Here is a 20902-nt window from a genome sequence, read left to right as displayed (position 1 = left end):
CGTGCGCATGCGTGCTGTAGAAAAGGCTTACGGAAAGTATACAGGGACAAACTTCTTTAACAAACGCACGACAGGCACAACTGATAATATTTGCCAAAGTGTTGTTGCCTATACTTAATCAGCGGGATGTATCGCCACGTTTTCGTATCAGATGCATTAGTATTTCCATTCTAAAACGCATATCTCTTTTTCTTTCTGTCACTCAGCAATTAACAGAGAAGTTATACACTCAAATGCAAATTGCAGTCTGTCTCCACATTTTTCCATTCAAGTTGTAGACAGTCTCTTTTTTTTTTTTTTTTTTTTTTTTTTTTTTTTATGCTGCCTCTTCTAATTCGTCTACTTTTTATGCAAGGTGGCGCTGTAGTTCAATTTTTAATGTTTTACGCAATCAAAAAAGTTTTGGAGCTACGGCATCTGTCCGAAATGTAGGAAACATTTATTTTAAGCCATACACGCTACATATAAAATATAACACTGCCATAAAATCAACCACAGGTAGAAAAACAAATAAATAAATAAATAAATAAACTTGTGTGTTGATATGACATTTTTGTAGGTACACTGTCTAAGTGGTATTGCTGTCTAATGGTAATAAAGTGACTGGTTATTAATTAAATGCATCCAAATTTAATCTTTCCTCAATAAAACATAAAAGTTTGACTCTAGCTATAGGATGTTCTAACATGAACATTTTTGTCTTTTCCTCCCTACACATAACTTACACCCACATATGCTTTATTGTCCAAAATACGACGCTGAGAGAAGGGCACTTAATCTTGGAGAAATAAAGTTAAGCTTTGATTTACATGATCTTTTACATAGAAGTTCTTGGGAGAAGTGTTATCTATTTTTTTTTTGTTTTGTGTCAGTATCATTTAAGAACGAACTTTATTTTCCTATTTTTCCACTCATTTTCTTTCTTTCTTTCTTTCTTTCTTTCTTTCTTTCTTTAACCTTTATTTGTTAGACAGGGACAGTGTACATTAATAAACATTTTAAAAGACAGTAAAATGTAAATGCACCCAATTATAGCCAGAAGGCTAATTTCCATTGGTAGTCCCCCTGCCAGAAGGATTATGGCTATACCTAAAAGCAACAGATTACAGTAGCAATATTCATATTATCACAAAAAATAAATAAATAAATAAATCAGTATCAGTAACAATAACAACAACAACAACAACAACAACAACAACAACAACAACACTGCAAGTAAAATTAAGATTAGGCCATGTGCTACAGAGGGCTCAGGTTCAGTGGTTAGTGTTGACAGTAGTGTTCTCGTCTTTTATTTATTATTAGGGCTAGTGATTGTACAGTGAACATCTCGATTTACACTCCGTTCCTCTTGGGGGCGGTAATGCACCACAACGTTGTTTGACGACGGTATAATGTTAACGAAGAAGAAGCAGGAGGAGGCGGAGGAGGGAAACAACAAGGGGGAGGAGGAGAAGGAGGGGAGAAAAAGGAGGAGGAGGAGGAGGGGAGGAAGGAGCGGACAGGTGTTGGAGCGCATCCTCTGAGTGGATGGTGGGAGTTGACGCAACGCCAAGCCGTCAGTGGGTTCATTTATATCGTTACTTTTCTACTTTTTCTTACTATTTATTTCCTGCATTGCTTTGGAAACCCGTTGTTAAACCGTGTCTTTATCAGGTTTATGTTGTACTATAAGATTTCTCACTGTAGTTTTTTTTTTTCCTGTCAGCCGTCAGCAACGTGGCGGATAATGACCAGGAGACAGGATTTAAGGCCGACTCGGTGGAGGAGGTCACTTTAGTTTAGCGGTGGGGAGAAGAAAGTCTTTTTTGCACCAGCATTGCTAAATAAAATCTCCCACAAGGCTGAATAGTGCTCTGGTTATCTTTCTGGATCAAGTTAAGAAGCAGAAGTACTTTGGTGAATGTTAAGACACAGTTAGTTAGTGTGGCTCCCTGGTTGCAGCTTTGGCGTGCTTCTTTCCCGCTTTTTTTTTTTTTTTTTTTTTTTTTTTTTTAAATCTTTTCTTCATCTGCTACTTTCTCGTTCTGAATGGTTGATGTGAGTCTCCCGAGTGCTTGTTTAGGCTTTTCTTCATGTCCATGGTGTTGGTGGTTGTGTGGCTCAGGTCCCAGGCTGCTCCAGTACATCCTCGTCTCACCGTTGACAGCTGTTATATTATAATTTTCTTATACTGACTCTGTATCATCATTATGTTATCTGTGTTCTGTTCGTCCTGGGAAGGGATCCCTCCTCCATTTTTTCTGCATGTTAAAGTTTTTTCTTTTCTTTTCTTTCTTTCTTTCTTTCTTTCTTTCTTTCTTTTTTAAAATCTTTTTAGGGAGTTGTTCCTCTTCGATGTGAGGATCTAAGGACAGAGGATGTGTGTATTCCTGTAAAGCCCTTTGGGAGAAATTTGTGATTCGGGTCTATTTAAATAAATAATTAATTAATTAAATGAATTGAATTGAATGCACAGTTAATGATCTGCAGCTCCCGTTTTGCTGCAGCTGTCAGCTAAAAATCACACTAATTCAGTAGGATTTAGTCTCTCAGGGTGCATATTGGAGACTGAAGTTGTGCATAATTCTGCAGGACAGGAGCGAGGAGTTCAACTAAGGCTGCACGTGGAGGTGAGTGACATCGAATGTCTTGTTTGCAGCATCAGATACCATGAGATGCTTTGGTTGTGGAGATGAGGGGCATGTGACCAGAGCAGGTCCCAACAAGAGGGGTCAGGAGACTGATCGCCATGGGAGGCGATCCCATGGAATAGGAGACTGGTGGTGATGAGGAGTGGAGAGTTCAATGATGGGATGCCTTTGGGAGAGGGAATGTCTGATGCGAGGATTTGATTGGAGTCGGTTTCGGCCTCCATTGATGAGGTGGAGATGAGGAGGAAGAGGGTCATGAAACGCCACTGTGCTGAGAGGACAGCAGAGAGAAAGAGAAGACACTTTTAAACTTTGACAGCGTACAACTGATTGGCTGAAGGCAAGCGTGTCCGCGTGTGATTGGATGAAGACAGGGATGAGCTGGGTGGAGCACAGAGATAGTGGGAGCTGCTTGTGACTTAAAGGCATGTGCAAGGAGAAAGTCTTTGTTTTAGCTTCATCACTGCTGCTCAAACTGGCGGGCAGACAGGTGGAGGCAGGAGAGGCGGTGGTGTGGGTGAACGCAACACTTGGTCCTTTGGAAAATAATATGTAGAAAAGCACTCGTGTTCATGGTATACATTATTATAATGGTCAGATTCCATGTCTATAGATGGGACTTTACAGGTAAGAAAACATGTTTTATTGTTTGCAGCAAAGAATTGAAACAATAAATTCATTCGATTCAACACTCTTAGCAAAAAGCAATCAAGATTGACTGCTAATATTAAAAATCTGTAAATAGATTTTTACTGTGTACATTTTTATGTAAAGTGTAATCAGTAGGCTACATGTACATGTGTTTTGTACACGTGTTTTGTCTTTGTCTGATATATATGTTTTTACCAGGGGAAAAAAAAAAAATTAGACTTCGCTCTGTCAGTTTTGAATGGGAAGATTTGTAACGCTTAAGATGGCGGCCCGGCCAACATGAAAAAAAATCCTCACTCAATTCATTCAACAAGCATTTTGTTTTGTGATGTCAGCAGGTCACTGCATACGTCTCTGAAATGCAGCGGTGCTTCCCAGGAGCCTGTGAAGAGCTGACAGCCCAAACAGCAACCAGCAGAGCCGCCACCATGATACACAGTCCAGACTCTACACAGATTGTCAATCCCCGGCCCCCTGAGGTGATCAGCCTCACCAAGCCAGGCCGCAACACCAACCAGCTGCAGTTCATGAAGAACGTAGTGCTCAAGGCCCTGTGGCGGCACGAACAGGCCTGGCCTTTTTACCAGCCAGTCGATGCCATCAGACTTGGACTGCCTGTGAGTAATTTGCAGATTTTACACCAGAGCTTTCCAGACTGGCGTACATTGCCATACATAGCTCAAGCGATATAAATAATATGGGCATAATCAAATATCACAGTATCTTGGACCGAATACCTCAATATCAATATTGTATCAACGTTGTAGGGATGACTACTGGTGCTTTCTTAAGATATTTACACACAGGAGTTTTGATTAAAAGTTTTTTCTAATGTGGATGCAATAACCAAGCAGGAGGAAAATAACAGAGCAGCTAGGAAAGTCTAATAAATGCAGAAAATTGTACTTCTTTACTGTAATGCATCCTTTAAAACCAGGAAATGACAGCACTTATACCATATAAAATATTACAGTATACAAAATATCACAATTTTAGTCACAATTTTGTCTGTTTATTGTAATTTTTTAAACTTTTCCAAACATACAACATTTATGTTCACATCACACAGACATACACATACACTTAACTTGCAGCGTTTTCAATTTAGACAGACAATTGCATAATTAAATAATAAGGGAAAAACAAACAATCAACAACAAAAAATAAATAAATAAATAAAATAATAATAGTAAATAAATAATATCACCCAGATATAATTATTTTGTTTAATCTCGTCAAGCAACAGACACATTTTGAAAATAATTTCAGACCATAGCTGCCCACCCAGCTTTACTTTATAAATCCAAAACTAACATAACACTGATAATGGCATATACCGCTTTAAACTCCATACCTGATGCCTTTGACCTCTTCATGGTGAAGGCTTTATTATAAACACAATCTGGCAATCTCTGTGATGCAGTTGGGTTAGGCCTACATACCACTGCTGAGACCAACCATCTCTCACTGTCATTCAGTAGGGGTTATGTTGGACAAAGGTTTAAAATTAATTATTAAAAAAATCAATCATATTAAACAGTGTTTTGTTTACCCATTAATGTCTTTTTGCGCACAGGGAGAGAAAGCCCTTGGCTTTTGTTGCGGTCAGTGCTGTTGCTGCTTTGTTTCAATATAAAATTTTTATTTATTCATATACAGGGTGTCCACAAAGTCTCTTTACAATTTAAAAAAATCTATTACAAAAGCAATTGATGAGATATGTTAACCAGATTTGTTCTATGTACTCAGTGGTTATCAAAGTTTTTAATCACATTGGACATCAATGACCTGAGGCAAAAGATCATTGATGCCATTGCCACCATTGATGCGGCTCTGCTACAGCGAACATGGCAAGAAATCGAGTACCATCTTGATGTGCTTCTGGCAACTAATGGTGCCCATATAGAGGTGTATCAAATGAGGCAAAAAAAAACAAAAAAAAAAAACAACTTCAGTATCTACTCCTCATTTTGTAATAATTTCCTCAGATTTGTCTATTCATTTGCTTCTGTAATAAATTTGTTAAACTATAAAGAGACTTTATGGACACCCTGTACTTTCAGATTTCCTATTTTGTACTAAAATCAGTCACTCTGTATTGTTATCTGAGAGGGGTAAGAGACTCTAGAAGGTCACAGATTACTACTTACCGTTAAAAACGCAATAACTAATGAAACTATTTTAACTACTTCATCAAAGTAATGTAACTGATTACTACCTTACTACTGTCATAACAAATGTTTTAACCTTGACAATAAAGCTGAAAAGTGAAAAGTTCTTCAGTATAACCTGAATTAAGTGTATTGATTTTTAAGCACAACCACTAAAACAAATCAAAGTCTGTAGATCACAAACAACAAAGCACCTTGACATGATCGGCTGATTGCAGGCCTGCCTTTGATTGGCAGACAAGAGAACCAATCAAAGACTATTTTAAAAAATTTGAGCACACACTGTCAAATGAATGGAGCCTGTCCAGATGTAGAAAAACATTGAAAAAATGGAACAGAATCAAGAAAAAAACCAAGAGTCTATGCATTTGACACATTGATTGCTTTTGTTAATCAGGACTATTATGAGATAATAAAGTCTCCTATGGACTTGGGGACCATCAAGAAGCGACTGGAGAACAACTACTACTGGAGTGCTACTGAATGCATGGAGGATTTCAACACCATGTTCACCAACTGCTACCAGTACAACAACGTGAGAAGCTACAGTACATGAGTGGAAATACGGCATGTTGGTTACCCTCATACGTGATAATGTTTCATATTATTCTTACTTTATTCTAGCCAACAGATGACATAGTGATGATGGCCCTTTCCTTGGAGATGGTGTTCTGGAAAAAAATTGCCAATATCGCCCCAGGGGAGCGGGAGCTTTTGTCTCCTGCGCCCAAAGGCAAAAGCAAAAGAAATATCACACCAGGTAATGAGCTATCACTTGCGTTAAAGGCACACTGGGCTAGATGACAAGTGCATACACCGCCAGGTCCAAATAGCAGGGAGTGGTGAGTAATTGAAAAGTTTGATGTGCACTATCTTGTGCAAATCGTGTCATATGATGTGACCTGACTGTCTGTGATCACTTTTTTTTCCAAATGATACTAAAGGGATGAGAAAAAATCTAACTCTTGTGATAGGTTGGAACAGAACACCTGCTCTCTGCAGTTCAGGGGACAGTTTTGAAATGTTCTCTTATCCTGTGATGTGCCATTTAAGACTAATTAATGGTTAAATACCAAAGTGCTGCTGTAACTATACCATAGGAGTCTGTTGTGTCACCTTAGCCCTCAGAGGCTGCTGCCATAGCTTAGGTCTTCACATAAATGCAACAGTGCACTGTGATTGGTCCTCTTAACTACTTTGTATTAACTCTCAAGATTTCACTGTTGATTTACACCACTAGTGAAGACAGCAAGAGACATGCCATCAGCAAATTTGAGAATTTCATCCCCAAATTATAAATGCTGCTAGATACGGGCACACAAAGGGGGGTTCCTGTCTCCTACTTTCCAAATTCTTGTCTCCTGTTTTTCTTCTTTGAGTTTTTGAGTATAGAAACATGTTAGGGAGTGAGCAGCCCTAGACAACATTATATCAATTCAGCTGGCTCACCTGTCATTGGTTTGGACCCTAACCCTAACCCATCACCACCAGAGAAGTAATGAAAGTAGTACTTGACAGTGCTATGTAGTGTTTCAGCGATCTACATTCAGAACAACCAGCAGAGAGCTATAAAACAGTCTAAACTGAGGGTGGTACGCCCTGATAAGGATGTCTTGTTAAATACACCAATCTTCAAAAAATCTTGCCTTGTGTAGCATTGGGGCTAGTCTAAAGCTTTGCAGATCTTTTCAAATAAATTATCACCCAGCCAGCACAGACAGACAGCTCCTGTGATTTAGGCTATCTCTGACATGTTGAATCAATCAAGAACTTACAAGCTGGACTAAAGAGAACATAAGCATATTGATCCTTAGGGTTACTCTTTCAACCAATAACAAGTTCTGTTTAAAAGAGTGAGCATATGTCATCGCAGCCAATTTCCCAGCTATGGACTGAAAATAAATTTATAAATGTAGCTTAATTTAGCAAGTAATCAGTCTTCAAGTTAAAGCCGTGTTCTACTTTTACTCTTTTAGTTTGTGTGAATTCATACATGTAGGTGGACAAGATGCAGCTGTGACATCATCAATGCCACCTGTATCTCAAACAGGCCTCAACTCCACATATTCAGCCCTCGACCAGTCACACCAGACCACCATGAAAGTGAGTCAGCATCAGTGCCACTGAACCTAAATGATATTATGAGAGAACAAGGACCATTTTTTTTTTAATTGTGGTGTGCTGTGTATGTATTAAGAAGAAAGGGCTGAAGAGGAAGGCCAATGCAGTCACCTCTACGACCTCCAGCTTTAGTGGTACACCAGAGAGCCAGCCAAGGTGTGGAACGGTAGGCTGGGCTGCCAAAACTCTTAGGAAGAACTTTGGAGAAAGAGAGTTGGCCCAACATGAAACCAACCTCGATGGACTCAGTGAACAGCTGGAATATTGTGACGGTATCCTGAATGAAATGCTGTCTAAGAAACATGCAGCCTGTGCTCGGCCGTTTTATGAGCCTGTTGATGCTGAGGCTCTGGGGTTGTGTGATTACCATGACATCATCAAATATCCCATGGACCTCAGCACTGTCAAAGTATGCATGTGTTCACAAACATACAATCACACATAGTTCTATGAATCACTTTAATGTTTGCTTGTGGATGCATTTTTTTTTTTAGTTTGATAATGTCAAGTTGTTGTTTTACAGAAAAAAATGGATGGCCGAGAGTACCAGGATGCACAAAGTTTTGCTGCAGATGTCCGATTAATTTTCTCAAATTGCTACAAATATAACTCTGCAGATCACGATCGCATTGCTAGAGCCAGGAAGCTTCAGGTATGATTTAATGGATAACCTGATAAATTCCCATGTTTTGGTTGTTCTTTCCATTGTTTATCTTTGTGCACATATTCGGTGCAGGCTGTGTTCGAGAATAGGTTTGCAAACATGCCAGATGAACTTGTAGATCCATGCTCACCTGTGGGTTGCGGGGTCACTGGGAGCACAACCCCAACAGGAAGCAGTGGCAGCTCCAGCTTGGACAGCTCAGACACAGAAGTGGAGCATGCCGCCAGACATCCTGAGTTGCAGGAACACGTGAGTGCTGAAGAATTGGGCCTCAGTGCCAGTTTTTACACCAAACCTACCCTAAAATCACAGCCGGCCACTCCCAGCCTACCCCTGAGACTGGGAGTGGAAGGCACAGCAGTCTTAGTTGCCCTGTTCCCTCTGCCTTGCAAACCACATTTTCTTGATTTCATTAAATCCAGTAAACCTATGAGAGGCCAAGGCGAAATCTTTGCATCCTGGAGGATAAAGTCTGTCTAGGCACTTCCTGACTGTATGCTTTTACAGTAATGATTTGAGTAATTTCACTGCCTCGGTAGACTGAGTGGTTGGGAGAGGGGATCATAATGCAACACACTGGGAGATGTAAAGTAAAGGTGGATAATTCACTTATCAGGGTTCGTACGGGTGCTTGAAAACCTTGAAAATGCTTGGATTTTAATGTTATGTTTTCAAGGTTTGAAAAATGCTTGAATTTTGGGTAACGTGCTTGTAAATGCTTGAATGCTTGAAATTGTTACCATATTTCTGGTCTGACTAAATGGACCACTTATTAAATGGAGAGAAATAAAATAAGTCGGATTAAAAATGACGCCTTCACAGCTCACGCTCTGACGGGTTTCACAAGAGCTGGATTGATTGTCATGTGTCACGCCCCCAACAAGAGGGCAGTGCAGCAGCATGCGACCAACGTGCCGGGAGGTTGCCGTTTTAATGAACGTTGGCTGGGTAATGAAAAGTAGAAACAGTGGATAAAACATGGACCAAATCCACGTGTAGCCTGCTGCAAAATATGCAAAAAGAAGCTTCAACTTTTCGCTATGGGAGAGTCAGCACTCTCGAGTCATGAAAAGTAAGTCACAGAGATGACTAGCCCTACATGTGTGATTTGTTGGCTAACCAGTGGTGTAGTCTACGTGATACGCAGGTATACGGCGTATACCCACTAGAAAAGGTCCCGCATTTCCGTATAACCACTTAAAAATGCGCAAAGATACGTATCAGTATGTTTTTTTGACATAACGTTCACTTTCCCGTTCATAAAGTCGCCTTCTCTGTGTTACGAAGCGGCTCTTTTTGACCATTTTTCGGGGGACACTACAGCTGGAGCTAACGTTAACATTTCAGAAAGGGAGCCTGTGTGTGTGTGTGTGTGTGTGTGTGTGTGTGTGTGTGTGTGTGTGTGTGTGTGTGTGGTGTGTGTGTGTGTGTGTGTGTGTGTGTGTGTGTGTGTGTGTGTGTGTGTGTGTGTGTGTGTGTGTGTTAACCCACTAGAATAAACTAGACTACACCACTGTGGCTAACCATTAGCTGCACGCTAGACCTAAATGTAGAAGCACTATGTGATGTGTCTGAATGGCAGTGTCAATTAGTGACAATTATTAAGGGCTAAGTTAAGAACAAAGCCTGCGTTTCTCAACAGTAAACTGCAGGAACTTCCCACAACTTAGAATTGAAGCACAGCTGATGTTAGCCCATAAGATGATAGACATAAGAGTAGACACCGCTTGGCTACTGGAGCGCAAGACGTATACCAAAGCAGCAAGCTCTCTCTCTCTCTCTCTCTCTCTCTCTCTCTCTCTCTCTCTCTCTCTCTCTCTCTCTCTCTCTCTCTCTCTCTCTATTTTTATGCTATCTATCTATGAACCATATTGATACAGTATATTAATAATATATATGAATTATATTGACATATTTGTTATTATTATTATTATTATATAATCTTAGATGGTTTTCTTGTTCATTTAATGTAATCTATTTTTTAAATCTTATTTTACTTATGCAATTGTTATGTCAATTTTGAATTTTCCCTTAGGGGGATCAACCTATACCCTACATCTACTGTATAAGGAGAGGGCAGACTAAATACTTCTAGCTGTAGAAGCTGTTTTCTTTTTTCCCTCTGTTTTTTTTCTGTTTTTCTGATTTTTAATACTGCATACCTGTATTTCCTGTATGCAGTATTAAAAAAAAAAAAAACAGAAGGATATATATATATATACCGGATTTCTCCTTTAATGGTACTGGAAAACCTGAAAAAATTGACCTTGAAAGTCCTTGAAAAGTGCTTGAATTTGACCATGAAAAAAGTGTACGAACCCTGACTTATAGATACTATCTGCAAACAAGACATATAATTGCAAGAAATAAATACTTTTTGCTCCTATTTATACTTGCACTGAGCCTAAGTTATACCTGAAGAAAGCATTGTGGATAACGATCATTTCAAGGTAGAAGGCAGGGAATATTCATAGGAAATCTATAGCTGAGTTTTCTGCAGTCTTGTCTCTGTTTATTATGCTATTATTGCTTTGTGGCACAACACTAACCCATGTTTGTGGGCTTTCTACCCAACTTAAGGGCATCCATACACAAGATGCAGAATTCCCTCGGGCCCAGATGAGTAAACCAAATAAGAACATAGAGAAAAAACAGAAAAAGTACACCAAGAATGTTAAAAAGGGAGCTTACATCACCAACTCCAGGTAGAGCATTTTACATAACAGACAGCCTCTGCATTCCTGCATGCCTTGATACTTATCTTTTGAATTTGGTTTTGGTTTGTCCTCCAGGGAACCAAGGCAGGGAGCCAGCGGCTATCAGTTGGATGAGGAATCTTTGCCTATGACGTTCGACGAGAAGCTTCAGCTCAGTGTGGACATACATCTGTTACCCGGGGAAAAGCTACACCGTCTGGTGCGCATCATCCAAGCGCATGAACCGTCACTGCCTGGCTCAAACTCTGAGATTGAGATTGACTTTGAGAAGCTCAGGCCTTCCACTCTTCGTGAACTGGAGCAATTTGTCAAACAGTATGTATGTAAGAGGTCAAAGAAACAAGAATGTGAGCACTGAGGCTTTGTAATGCCTCCCACACAGTTTGAATGTAAACAGAATTTGTCCCCATCGTCACATGATGTTCCAGCAAGTTTTGATAACAACTACATGAAGACTAATAGTCCATGAAGATTCAGAGTGTCTACACTTTAGATCATAAAGTTTCATCTGTATCAGACACGAAACAGGTTTATTCTTACCTTACATGTTTCGGCGGTATGCCTCCGCCTTCATCAGAGGTGTTACTAGGTGGTGTGTGACGTGTCTTTATCAGCTGATGTTACACGTAGAGGCGTAGCCTACCTGTCAAATTTGACAGGTCGGCCACGCCTCTTGCCGTCACTCTGCCGCTTGAGTACGCTGTCCCAGGTTGTGGAAAGCATGTAGGCCCCCTCGTCCTGGTTCATTGTTGTTTGCACTCGTTTTCTGATCTCCACCGCCTCCATTATCCATCGCTGCTGTTTGTTGTCTTGAGTGCGGATGACTTTTGTTTTTTCCCAGTCCATAATGTGATTCTCTCGTTTGCAGTGGTCTGTTATTGACGATTTTAAATTCTCCTGCAGTGCTTTTTCTTTTATTGCTCGTGTTTGTCTTTTCTCCGTCTCCTTTTTACACTCTTTTTGATGTTCTTTTTTTTTGGGTGCTGAGTGATCTTCCTGTTTCTCCTGTGTAGGTTTTGTTGCATGATTTGCATGGTATCTCATAAATTATGTTGCATTTGTGCTGTTGGTCTATCTTGGATAATGGATAATGGAGGCAGTGGAGATCAGAAAACGAGCGCAAACAACAATGAACCGGGACGAGGGGGCCTACATGCTTTCCACAACCTGGGACAGCGTACTCAAGCGGCAGAGTGACGGCTGATGTTACTCTACGAGTAACATCAGCTGATAAAGACAAGTCACACACCACCTAGTGACACCTCTGATGAAGGCGGAAGCATATCGCCGAAACATGTAAGGTAAGAATAAACCTGCTTCGTGTCTGATACAGATGAAACTTTATGATCTACATGAAGACTGAGATTGACAGGGACAATAACACTACTCACCAAGGCAATATCCCTCATATAGCCCTTATGTATGTGTGTGTGGGCATATATATATATATATATATATATATATATATATATATATATATATATATTTATATTGGGGGTGTAACAGTTCAACAGACCTACGGTTCGGTTCTTATTGAGGTATTTGGATCACAATTTTGATTTCAGTTTGGTTTGGTTTGTACTTTATGGAGGAAAAATGTTACCATTTCCAGTGTTCTCTGTATTTTGTTTGGAGAAAAAAAAAAAATCTGAGATTTGATAACACCATACAAAATCAACAAATATCCTTTCAATTGCAAAAGTGCTACTTAGACTATTTAAAACAGACTTAAAATACTTTTGTTTTGTTACAGTATTGTGATAGCCTCTGTTTTGATGGTTTTTCTCTTGTATTTCACAACATTTATGGTCAGTTTCTGTAACTTTATTACATTCAGAGAACAGTTGAAAATATTTTGATCAAAACCACTCAAGTTTGTTCATTGCAACATAAGACGAATGGCAACTTCGGACAAGGGATCTGGGATTTTTTAAATAAAATAACTTCAAAAGGAAAAGCGGTCCTCTGTTTTTGAATAACTGTCTTGTGTGACTTGCACATTCTTTCCTGCACTTCGTTTTTACTAGTTTGTGAGCTTGTTTTGTTTTTTGTTTTTTTGCAGTAACTGGCATACAGCCAAGGCTACTCGCTTTAAAAAAAGGTTTCATCTATTGAACCAACTTCTGCCTCACTGAATCTTGATGATGAAGTGAACCTTTAAAATAGTCCATTAGTGTTTGAGCTATGCAGTCCATGCAGTTAAAAAGATTTGAATACTGCAGATAATAGAATGAACTAAGCATAAAAGCTGGGTTTTAGGTAGTTCAGTGTTACTTGCAATTCACTAATTGGCCAAGAGATGGCTGTCATGTACCACATCCTAAAGCCTTTTTTTTATGGTTTCAGTTAGGTGTCTGTGTGGAAAATGCTGTGGCTCCACACATTTTCCTCATTGATTCCAAACGTACCAAGAGGGGTGCCTCTCTGGTGCACTTAAATCTTTCGGTTGTTATTACATCCTGATATGCATTTTCTTTTCAACTCTGATGTGGCAGCAGATAAATTCTCAAAGTAACCATGCCGCTGCTCCTCTTTTATGAAACAGTGGTTAAGGGCAAACAATTGCTGCAACATTTATCACTTGTGTTGCAGCGCGGGGAGAGTAAAAGCTCCAACAGCCTGCACACTGGGGCTATTCATCATTTGTACTTTGTTTCCCAGCCCAGTTCGCTGTCCTTGCACCGAGCGTGCTGCAGGGAGACGTGCTCTTTGTGACCCATCTTCCCTTTGTGGCATATGGAACATGCCACACCAGCATCCCCAGCAGCCTTGGGGCATGATGGATCAATGCCACAACTCCAGTGACAACTAGTCATTCCTGTCTCTCCTGGCCATCGCTCACTGTACACAGATCCATTATAAAAATGCCACACATACAGCACTTAACAGCCGATCACATAAGAGACTTTGTTGGCTCAAATAAATATAGCAGTTTTACTCTTGTTTTCATGTTTTGTTTTGTTTTGTTTTTTTATGACCTCGAAGAAAAAAAAAAAAACTGACTGCCTAATCATTATGCAGCACAGCACTGGAGCCAACTGCATAATGCTCTCAGAAATGCCCCAACACTTGCAGCTTTTAAACCTTTAAAACTCAAGGTCTGATCACTATTGAACTATTATTATTATTTTTAAGCATTTTATTTATTTATTTCTACTCTTTTATTTACTTTTATTGTATCTTTTCTATATAGATTTTCTTCTTTTTCTCTTTTTTCAGTTGTGTTAACTTTGAATTGAGTTGTATAAACTCCTCAGTACAGCACCTTGAATGTACCTCTGTGCATGAAAGATGCTTCATAAATAAAACTGCCTTGCTCTGTGAAAAAGAGTAAATGGGCAACGTTTGATTGTGTGCAGTTTAATAAATGCATATAGTATTCTTGAAGTTAACTGCACATGTGTATATTTATTTGTTAAAAAGATAAGTGCTGATGTACAATAAAAGGCAAAAGTGCTATACAGCAAGAAACTTAATTGCAAAGTAGCTCATCATACTATTCTCCATAGTGGGAATAGCTTATTTTTTAATATGCCTTCCCAAATCCCTAATCCTAAACAAAATTGATATTGCCTGTTAACGTTTTTTTTTTTTTTTTTTTTTTTTTTTTTTTTCTAAACCTTTATGTATCCAGAAAGGGATTTTGTTGAGCATGTTCTTTTTCAGCTCCACACTGCATCACATTCCTCTACATGCATTCAGTCCTGGAAGCTGCCCAAAACCACAAGCATTTAGTATTACTCAGCAGTATGCTGGAGCAGTCGGGGCTTATAAGTGTTGCTCAAGGGTAACTTGATGGCAGTTACTTAAGAAGGGGATAGCATTTCTCATTCACTTTACACAAACTAATATATCCAGCCAGTCCCAGGATTCAAAATAATGACTTTATGCCCTGTACTCTAACTACGATAACTTAAGGCTCTAAATAACCCAGAATTGCACATGTTGTTTTTGATTATCTGTCAATTTGCAAAGCAGAGCTGGACTGAAATTAATAAACTAAATGATTAGCCATCGTTATTTATCATTACAGTGGACTGTTATTGCATCCTGATGTGGACATTAGTTCAGCATCATGTAGCTGAAATACATTCTGTCAGTTTAAGACCTTATCGATCCAGTGGACCTTTGCATTTTTTAAACATGATGCTTCAGACTGATACAGCTCCACACATTCACACGTGGGCATTGCCAGTAGAGCCACAGTCTGGTACTGACCACTGAGCAGCTCCTCTGAAACAGCGTGGGGTTAAGTGCCATCCTCTAATGCACTTAGATGGTAGTTGTTGAGAGAGTGGAGTGTTACTCATTGACTTTCCCCACTTTTCCAGCTGACCTGGAGATTCAAACATGCAAGTGTTCTCAAGCCTCCTTCTTTAACCTTTTGGCTACTCTTTCCCCCCTTTCATGTGTTTTACAACTTGAACTGGAAAACGCTGTGAGGGTGTCATCACTTGTATGAGTGAAGCCAACTTATGGTGTAAGTAGCTTTGCCGCTTTGACACACTCCTCAGTCAGAGATCAAATACCCAGTGTGGAAAAGGTGCCATAACAACACTATTTTCCTGGAATAGCCCTACTTAACCATTTCACACTTTTACTTAGGTTGATAGGGATATTTAAAAGCCCTTGTAAAAGTTAATTGATCAAAATGCTCAATCGGACTAACTCAAAGACAGTTTGTGTGTCACAGCATGCATTGTGCAAAGGATATTACCAATGGTTATTCCCCTGGCTCTAGTACTTTTACATGGCCCCACCCTCAGGCTTGGGTAAGGTTTTAACCATTTCAAAGTGCAGGTGTATAGTTCAGTTATGCTACACAGCCTGGGCAGTAAAAGTATAAAGTATGGTTCTATATAAATGCTGCACTGTAACTAAAAAGTCCTGAGTTTCATGTGATAAAACAGATGTAGATGATCAGTGATGGAGTTTATGTTTTTTTTTTTTTTGTTTGTTTGTTTTTTTGTTGCTTTTTGAGCAAGTGACTACCAACAGTGGACTATCCAAATAAAGTGTTACCAAATGCATTTTCAAAATACAAAATGCATACATTTGTAATTAGGCATGTTTGTTCTCATAGTTTGTAGTCTATTTTTTTCATGTTGAGAATTAATAAATCGAATTTCTAATGTATTTTGCATCATTTCTCTTAGGACCAGAGCTATGCATGCTGCATTTCTGCAAACTGGGCTATCCAAGCACAGTTATCAGAGGACAAATGGTTTCACATTAATCGTTCACACTTTTTGGCTTGGTCCACCAGCAGTGTTGCTTGGTTTTAGGTGATTTGTAGATGTGACTGTGCTTATTTATAGTTCATCCAAAGATATGTTGTGTATGATTTAGCACAGAACTGGGCAATTTGCACTGTAGGCAGAGAGGGAACAGTGGGGAGAGTGTAAACCTCTGATTTAAAGAGCAATTCCTGTACTATTCCCCCAGTGCCATAACTTAAAAGTTAATAAAAGTGATATTTTACAAGCTGCCTTTTGCAGGGGAATCCTGGGATTCCCCTCAGGAATCCGTGGTAGGTGGAGCGGCGGCACCGGAGCCCAAACTTGGGGAACCACCGTTATGAACAAATCCCCATGTTTCGAACTGTGCGGCAGATGCAATGCCCACTTCATGCGTCAGAGGGCGCATCCACAACTTCGAGTTTAAGAATAAGCCCCCCCGAAACAGATTTTTGTGTACAGAGCCAATTCAACAACGTGTAAAACTATACTCCAAGTTGTTGCTTTCGGGTCACAAGGATCACCCGCACGTGAACTTGTGCAATCACCGAATCACCGCCGTGCGCGCACCAGGACGCTTTCTCTTCGGATAGAGCTCGACAGGGAGTTGGGACTGCTCAACATCGCCGTCCGAAAGGGAGACGAAGAAAGAGAGAGCTGGAGAGAGAGAGGATATGGACGGGAAGACAGGCAGAAATCGTAGAAAAGCGTAACTACATGCGCGCGTAACGCTTCTGCTGGCGTGTGTTAAGGCACAAAGCAGATTGGATTGGATAAATGTGAACATACACTCTTTTTTTTTTTCTTCCTGGGCATGTTTCTGCTGCCGGAGTGAGATGTTTTGGGTCTATTATGGAAACACCGAAGGATGATTACTGGGCTGCAGAAAGGCTGGTCTGTGCGTTTTTAGGTCTGGAAATGATTGGAACTGAATATATACTTCGCAGTTAACTTTGGGGACACGATACATGCAAATGCGGTAGGTCACTCCATAACTGCTGAACATAGCAGACTCGCACTGCTGTATTTTCCACATTGTACGATGTTCGCAGGGCTATGTTAGACCCCACGAAGCTGAAATGTGATACAAGACTTTAGTTCGGTCGACACGAGAGCACAACTTGCCACATTGAGCGGCTCTGTTCTTCGCGTTTATAACCGTATCAGTAACGCCTTTTTAATGAAACTTTGTTAAGAATGAAGAAAAGAAAATCCCCTTAGCACGCGTTTTTTTTTTTTTTTTGGTTCTGGTTACATCGCCGCCTCTAGTTGACGGAATCTATGGAAACGAGTTTCTAAATCTTGTCTTATTCCCACAAATCCACTGCTCCTGTTCACAAGAAGACAGCAGAACAGGACATGATTTGGGATGGGGATATAGAGCGGTAATCTCTTGTTCATTACGCGTAAAGTTGCAACTCAGAGTCATTGATTTTTGAGTTTTTTTCTTTTTTTTTTAAGTGAATGGTTAAGACACCAGGCGCTGGCAGGGAACGGATTGCCTTGCTTGCGTATGCGCTGGGAATCGCGGCGTTCAGCCCCCTGAACCAGTAAAAGTGAACACTGATTGTGTGTGAGGAAACGCTCACGGGGGACCCAAAAGCCGATATGGAGGAGTGGAGACAATGCGGGCGGTGGTTGATAGACTGCAAGGTCCTGCCCCCGAACCACCGGGTCGTGTGGCCCTCTGCGGCCGTCTTCGACTTGGCACAGGCCCTACGGGACGGGGTGCTCCTGTGCCAGATGTTGCACAATCTCTCCCCGGGATCTGTGGACCTAAAAGAGATCAATTTCAGACCCCAGATGTCACAGGTGAGTTGGTGCAAACTTAGCACACAGAACAGGGTCATAAAAAATTTGACTTTACACGGCAGGTGCTTTATTTCTGTACTTCATTGCTTCACATTCACACCTGGGAAAGCCCACTGCAACCACAGTATAAATATTTTGGTCACTGAGGTGGTCCAGGACTTCTTGGCTTTGGCTTGAACCATTATGAGGAAAGTTAAAGAAGCCTATTAATCAGATGTTGCTGTAAGCGGTGATGACAGGCCCACGTCTCTGCCAGAGCCCATCACCCTGAATTCATCTGTGATACCTGATGCTGTGGTGGTACACAGATGTTTGCAATACACTGTGGATGCTTCTACACATGCAAAGCCTGTTCAGCTCTGCGCAGATGGAGGAGGTACAGTCGTGTCAGTAAGCATTTTGCCAGAACAAGGCAGTGTCACTGCTGCACATCAGGGATGCTACCACAGACCCAAAGGATGTCTATTTCCCCAACACCGGTTTGTTGTTTGCAGCTGTCTGACTCATGCATGACAGTGTCTCATGCTCTTACAAACCACTGTGATGGCACATTACATCTCTCAGCTCCGTGCAGCTTTGTTGCATTCTGTTGTACTAGCCTACTGTAACCTCTGTGGAAAGTTCATGGTCAGGCTCTCTCTCCAGTGGCGGTAGACTGAATGAGATGTGTCAATTAAATTAACAGGCAGCTATTCAGTGATGCTGAAAGCTACAATGTCTATACAGTTAAGTACAGTTGAGCACAGTTAGATAAGAGGCCATACGATGATGATTTGTACTGAGCAAGTTCCTCCTCTCCAGTCGGTCTGCTGCCAAGTGGTTGGGAGCAGACCTGAGGCAAAAGGAAAAAAAAAAAAATCTTGCCTGCTTGGGCAGCAAGAGAAAATGCAGCGTTTAGCTTCGTGGTGTCCGATCTTAGGTGTAACAGTTTGCAAGGAATTCCTACTGATTGATTTAACCTATTTATAGTCCTACATAGGTGTGGTTTGCAAAAATAACATTTGTAAGTCATGCATGTATGAGACAGTGACTCACTAATTGACCCTCTAAATCATCCTGATGGAGGAAAACACCTCCCATCTGTTGTTGTCAGTTTTAATCAAAAGTTTTACACATTGTGTAATGCATATTAGTTATCAATATGTAGCACAGAAGGGAGATGAGGACAAACTGAAGTCGCACATCTGTTGCAACCCGAAGTTTAAATATTTTGCTAAGGAAGTCAGTTGGAAATATCCAAACTCGTAGTTAGACTCCATCATCATCAAAACATAGGTCTGAATGACAGTAAGTTGGAGATTTGGTCTTACATTACAGCATGTGCCCCTCCCCTTCAGCCCCCTTCAACTGGTTCATGTTTCCCAAGCCAGTATGAGGAAGTGTTTGGCACCACAGGAAGTTTACATGACCGCAGCAGAGAGAGATTGGGCTGTGGCATACATTTCTATTGAATTTTGCTCATGCTGATTCCTTCCCTAAAATACAAGTGAGCCACCATTATGGTAAGAGGTCTGGAAATAGGCATGATGAATAGGTCATGGTTACCCACTTGCAGAAATAGTTTTCTTTTCAGTTAAGCTCAATTCCCCGGGCCAGACATGCTCATACACTTCCTTGTTATGTTTCATAGCATGTAAACTAGACTTAAAATACAGGCTAGCCAGATGGTGGTACCAAGAAATTTTCAGCTAATTATTGTTATGCCCACAATGGTTGGAGTGGTTGTTATGCCAGAATGATTGCCCGCAGACAGCGCAATTGTCTGATATTCTTGGCACACCTTCTATGACCCCTTTCTGTCATAGTTGTGTGTTTGCATCTGTGTGTCTGTCTGTCAGCCTGCCTCTGAGTTGCTGTCTGAGTGTGGCGGTGGGTCTGTTGTCAGGCTGCCACTTGTTTTTTTTTTTTGCAGACATTCCTTGCTTCTCCTATGTGGTTTCGGTCTTTCACTCTCCTTCACTCTCCCTTCCTGGTTACCACCAGTAGCCTCGACCAATCTGCTCCAGAAGCTACTGGTTTCCGTGATTACAAGGAGAGAGAGGTTTGGATGGCATGCTTTGATCCGCCCACTAATCCCATACTCCAGTGCCACTACGTGAAGCTGCAGTGGGGATAGAGGCATGGTGTGGGGGCGTGGATGTCCTCTGTGACAAATTGGGTTAAACAAAATCCTGGCAGCAGAACAGGGGTTTGTGATTTATGACAAGGAAAAGGTCGGAGCGCATGTGCTTTAACACTCAGAGCACACTAATTCACTGGCTCAGCCAAACAAAGTGGAGGTGAAGCGGGGTGATTACATTATTTGCTCTGGACAAAAGTTCTCTTCCTTCAGCTGCTCCATTTACCAGCTGATTCATAGTTTCTGAAATTGACTTCCGTCCCTAAACATGCCTCGCTATTCAATCTTTGTTCTCAAAATCCTTAAATAGGCTTGGCAGAGAGTGTGAATGCAAAGATTGGGTAAAAGTTCTGTGACCCGGCATGAAAACGCTGCTTTTGGGAACAACCTTACATCGACAATTACATTTAGAAAAAAAGTGATGTGGTTCCCTCTTGCTAATGACTGTTCAGTTAGATCTGCAGATGCTGACACCTTAATTTGCACTGTGTAATTGCAATAATGCATGCAAGTTTGGCATTGATCCTGGTTAGTGTTCCGTGGTATTATTATGGTCCTGTCCAGTCAATAAGTAGAGCATGGCACTAACACTTTTCAGTTCCCACCGGGGCCATCCAAGCTAAAACTATGTGGCACTTTGGATAAAAGTGTGCAGTGAATGACATAATTTAAAGACCCAGTCTGTGACTCTAATGCCAGATTGAGTATATCAACCTTAACAGACTCTATTTAAGTGAAGGTTATTTTTCACAATTAATTTAATTCTTTTAGATTGAT

General features: G+C 40.6%; 2 protein-coding genes across 18 annotated transcripts in view; both read left to right on the top strand.

The window, feature by feature from the left end:
- The first annotated feature begins 1472 nt into the window (after positions 1 to 1472).
- Positions 1473 to 12682, top strand: LOC115368690 (bromodomain-containing protein 3-like). Of its 17 annotated transcripts, none has more exons than XM_030064966.1 (11): positions 1487 to 1562; positions 2575 to 2612; positions 3623 to 3901; positions 5853 to 5990; positions 6080 to 6215; positions 7455 to 7558; positions 7653 to 7985; positions 8100 to 8228; positions 8313 to 8489; positions 10821 to 10945; positions 11033 to 12682. In XM_030064966.1, exons 3-11 carry the CDS (start codon positions 3644 to 3646, stop codon positions 11313 to 11315), a joined length of 1683 nt encoding a protein of 560 aa, XP_029920826.1. In that variant the 5' UTR covers positions 1487 to 1562; positions 2575 to 2612; positions 3623 to 3643; the 3' UTR covers positions 11316 to 12682. The 17 variants fall into 17 exon arrangements, with proteins under 17 accessions (XP_029920825.1, XP_029920832.1, XP_029920826.1 ...); XM_030064967.1 differs by having other exon boundaries at positions 3620 to 3901; XM_030064969.1 differs by having other exon boundaries at positions 1492 to 1562; positions 2518 to 2612.
- Positions 12683 to 16670: 3988 nt separating this feature from the next.
- vav2 (vav 2 guanine nucleotide exchange factor) overlaps positions 16671 to 20902 on the top strand; it is a 197833-nt gene continuing 193601 nt past the window's right edge. The window contains exon 1 of the mRNA XM_030064977.1: positions 16671 to 18006. Coding sequence (XP_029920837.1) covers positions 17803 to 18006 — 204 coding nt within the window. The 5' untranslated portion in view covers positions 16671 to 17802. The remainder of the gene's footprint in view (positions 18007 to 20902) is intronic.

Source organism: Myripristis murdjan, chromosome 12 (assembly GCF_902150065.1).
Source record: "Myripristis murdjan chromosome 12, fMyrMur1.1, whole genome shotgun sequence".
Classification (NCBI taxonomy): Eukaryota; Metazoa; Chordata; class Actinopteri; order Holocentriformes; family Holocentridae; genus Myripristis; species Myripristis murdjan.
Note: the sequence above shows the minus strand (reverse complement) of the source record. Positions and strands in the feature narration are given on the sequence as shown.

What these genes read in the sequence shown, in the direction of transcription:
- LOC115368690 (XM_030064957.1), top strand. Translation starts at nt 1,531, where the DNA reads ATGGTGGGAGTTGACGCAACGCCAAGCC. An exon ending in CACACCAGACCACCATGAAA is followed by an intron (nt 7,559 to 7,652) that starts GTGAGTCAGCAT and finishes GTATGTATTAAG; the next exon opens with AAGAAAGGGCTGAAGAGGAA. An exon ending in GCTTACATCACCAACTCCAG is followed by an intron (nt 10,946 to 11,032) that starts GTAGAGCATTTT and finishes TTTGTCCTCCAG; the next exon opens with GGAACCAAGGCAGGGAGCCA.